Consider the following 3,945-nt stretch of genomic DNA (forward strand, 5'->3'; position numbering starts at 1 on the left):
GTACATCAGGAGGCGTGGAGGAGGCCGTGGGAGGGCAACAACCCAGCAGCAGAAACAGACTCCATGAGGGTATGAGGGTATGAGGGCCCGACGTCCACAGGTGGGGGGTTGTGCTTACAGCCCAACACCGTGCAGGACGTTTGGCATTTGCCAGAGAACACAATGATTGGCAAATTCGCCACTGGCGCCCTGCGCTCTTCACAGATGAAAGCAGGTTCACACTGAGCACACGTGACAGACGTGACAGAGTCTGGAGACGCCGTGGAGAACGTTCTGCTGCCTGCAACATCCTCTAGCATGACCGGTTTGGCAGTGAGTCAGCAATGCTGTGGGGTGGCATTTCTTTGGAGGGCCGCTGTAGGGTGGCATTTGCTCACCAGAGGTAGCCTGACTGCCATTAGGTACCGAGATGAGATCCTCAGACCCCTTGTGAGACCATATGGAGACTGGTGCGGTTGGCCCTGGGTTCCTCCTAATGCAAGACAATGCTAGACCTCATGTGGCTGCAGTGTGTCAGCAGTTCCTGCAACACCGAAGGCATTGATGTTGTGGACTGGCCCGCCCGTTCCCCAGACCTGAATCCACTTGAGCACATCTGGGACATCATGTCTCGCTCCATCCACCGACGCCAAGTTGCACCACAGACTGTCCAGGAGTTGGTGGATGCTTTAGTCCAGGTCTGGGAGGAGATCCCTCAGGAGAACATCCGCCGCCTCATCGGGAGCATGCCCAGGCGTTGTAGGGAGGTCATACACACTACCTGTAGTGTGTTTTTCCACTTTAATTTTGAGTATAACTCCAAAGCTCCATGAGTTGATACATTTGATTTTCATTGATCATTTTTGTGTGATTTTGTTGTCAGCACATTCAACTATGGAAAGAACAAAGTATTTATTAAAAATATTTCATTCATTCAGATCTACAGCGTGTTACTTTAGTGTTCCCTTTATTTTTTTTGAGCAGTGTATTTGTATAGTAGCTCATAGTAATAATGGTTGTGTAAATCTGGTCGACACCTCAAACACTAATATATCAGCTGGAACTGCCTATACAGCTAACTGTTTATCTAATTGAATTATTTAATTACTCAACTATTTATACTGTTTATATATTTAAACCATTTCTATACCCGTTCACATAACATCCTTATAAATATACCAGTCCTGCTTAAATATACATACAGTATACATACCACAGAGATAATGTGGTATACTTAGTGTACATGCAAATACATACATATATATAACAATGATTAACAATGGTATAATTGAAATATTATAATAAATAATAATTGAGATTGCAATCAATAAAACCATACACGGCAATAATAATTACCTACTGATACTACTAACACTATCTATCTACTTCTACTAATCCACTAATCTACTAACATCCACTGTTCAGGTTTCCCATTTTCATTGTGCTGCTGCTCACGTTCGTATTTTATTGTATTTTACCTATTTGTGTATTTTTTACTATTGTTTTGGTGCTGTACTGCTGTCTATCTATCTGTCTATCTATCTATCTATCTATCTATCTATCTATCTATCTATCCATCTATCTATCTATCTATCTATCTATCTATCTATCTATCTATCTATCTATCTATCTATCTATCTATCCATCCAACAACATGCACCTGGTAATGCTTCATATCCCATCAGCATTCCTCTTTCATTTACACTTACAGCAACACAAATATATATACACAGGGACATATTTGTCCTAAAAAAAAAACCCGTTTATTTTATAGGAATGGATAGAGCACCCTTCTTGTGTCTAAGCAATTCAAATTTGCTGTAAACAGATTAAAGTATAGAGATGAGTGCAGCACAAATTTTTATTTTTGACCTTCAGACGCCCCCTTGAGGTGAGGCAGAGTACTGCCTGCCTCCCCTGCTGACTTTTCTCTGCACTTTATTGTATGCTGTATAACAAATATTTTTGTAGAGTCATACTGAAAATGCATCTATAACACAGATCGGTGGACAACATTCATATTTATTTTATGTACTTGTTTTCTTTTTTTATCAGCCACCCCTCCCCCCGATCGCATGTCACTGCTTTGCTCTCTATATCTACAGTGAGGAAACGACATATGAAATGTTTCCTGTAAATCAGAGGTTCACAACCACAGGGTCCAGGACCCAATTCAGCATCAGTGGGTCACGGCCATGAGAAACAGAAAAGGGCACGCGACCCAGTTTGTGTTGGATCGCGCTGTCAGATAGCTCTCCACTGCTTCACCCGGGATTTCTACCTTGTATTTGAATGCGAAATACTCAAATTCGGCGATTTTTACTTAATAAAATGTCAAAAATGTGTAGAGTCATACTAAAAATGCATCTTCAACGCAGATCCCCTGATCAGCCTCCCCTGGCCGCACGTCACTGGTCTGATACTTAATTACTGCACTACTTCGGCCTTTTTATGATGTGTTAACCTCTTCATAAAACTCCTTTAGGAGCTGTTGTTTAGCGGCCGTGAATTATGAAGCGCGACTGTTATCCATTTTTCCCATCAGTGATTCTTTGAACGATTCCGAGATCTATTTGAGAACGCTGTCAACACGCACTTATGCAGATTTTCTACACCTGGCTTGACATATCTGCGCCTTTCCATCTAAGCTCGGTGTACGTGCAATCAATTAAGCCAAGATTTGCGAATCAATTTGGTCAAGCCGCGTACCTCAGTTAGCCTGTCTGTCTGCCAGTCTCCGGGTTTGCCCGGACCATTATGGCGGCAATGTTGACGCGTTGTTGCTAAAGGCCAATCAAAGGCTCGACGTGGGCATGGCCTATCTGCTCTATTGTAATTCCGGTCAGAGCTTTGGTTCAGTTGAAAGGAAAACCCGCCTTCGTTTAAACCACTAAAAGTTAATAAGGGAAGGGCACATGTTCCGCTTGTAGTCTCAGATTTGCTGAACGTAATTAATATTATTTACAACGAGTGAAGCAAAACCGGGAATTCTGGGACGTGAACGCAACCTTCTCTTAACTTGCGTAAAACTACGTTTGAAGCTGAACAAGCAGGAGTTTACTGGTGAAAATCCAACATGACACAACAGGCGGCTGCCCTGCAGACCTACAACAACGAGCTGGCGAAATGTAAGGACGCGAGTTATTGGTTTTCTGTACGAATTAATAGTACTTGTTCTCAATGCTGAGCTAGCTTTGGCTAATGCTAACAGATAAACAGCCACGGTGTTCCGGTTTCTAAGTAATTCATTTCATTAATCCCTTTTGAAATGAAGAAATCGTAGTATTAGTATTATTATCGTAGTATTTTTATTGCTTTAAATGCATAAGACCTTTTGGCTTTACCGTACCTTCTGCTCAATTTAATTTCCAATCTCAGACAACTATTTAAATAAATTAGAAGAATACATGTCTCTTAAACCCCAGTTACCCAATTTAGTTATAAAACGATGATACAAATTTCAATATTAATAATAATAAATGTATTGTGTCCCCCAGAATCGATAGTAAATCTTTTTGATTTTACTTACTTTCAATGCCACAAATGCTACAAAAGTCACCAGACTATACTATTGTCACAAAAATGCTGGAACTATTTTTTTTTTCAAAATTTAAATAAAAAAAAAATAAGAGAAAGAAAATATAAGTATATTCATGTTATTTACTTAGGTAACCATGGGATGAAATGTGTTTCTGTCTCAGGCATAGAGGACTTGCGCTTTAAACGGGAGGAACTCAACCGTCAAATCAAGCAGGAGGAGGAGGAGAAGGAGCGACTGCAGCACGACATCCGTCTGCTCACGGAGAAGCTGAGCAGAGTCAACGAAAGTCTTGCACAGAAACAGGCTGCCCGCGCTACGTTTGACCAGACGCTGGCTGAGAGTGAGGCTGCCTACACCAAGGTCTGCATCCTGAAGGGCTCGGTCTACAGCTTGAATGAAGCACAGACACATTTGCAACATGTATT

At 41.5% G+C, this 3,945-nt stretch overlaps 1 protein-coding gene across 1 annotated transcript in view; it reads left to right on the forward strand.

The window, feature by feature from the left end:
* Positions 1–2,715: 2,715 nt before the first annotated feature.
* ssna1 (Sjogren syndrome nuclear autoantigen 1) overlaps positions 2,716–3,945 on the forward strand; it is a 2,229-nt gene continuing 999 nt past the window's right edge. The window contains exons 1-2 of the mRNA XM_008324283.3: positions 2,716–3,107; positions 3,681–3,880. Coding sequence (XP_008322505.1) covers positions 3,056–3,107; positions 3,681–3,880 — 252 coding nt within the window. The 5' untranslated portion in view covers positions 2,716–3,055. The remainder of the gene's footprint in view (positions 3,108–3,680; positions 3,881–3,945) is intronic.

Source organism: Cynoglossus semilaevis, chromosome 14 (genome assembly GCF_000523025.1).
Source record: "Cynoglossus semilaevis isolate Cse_v1.0 chromosome 14, Cse_v1.0, whole genome shotgun sequence".
Classification (NCBI taxonomy): domain Eukaryota; kingdom Metazoa; phylum Chordata; class Actinopteri; order Pleuronectiformes; family Cynoglossidae; genus Cynoglossus; species Cynoglossus semilaevis.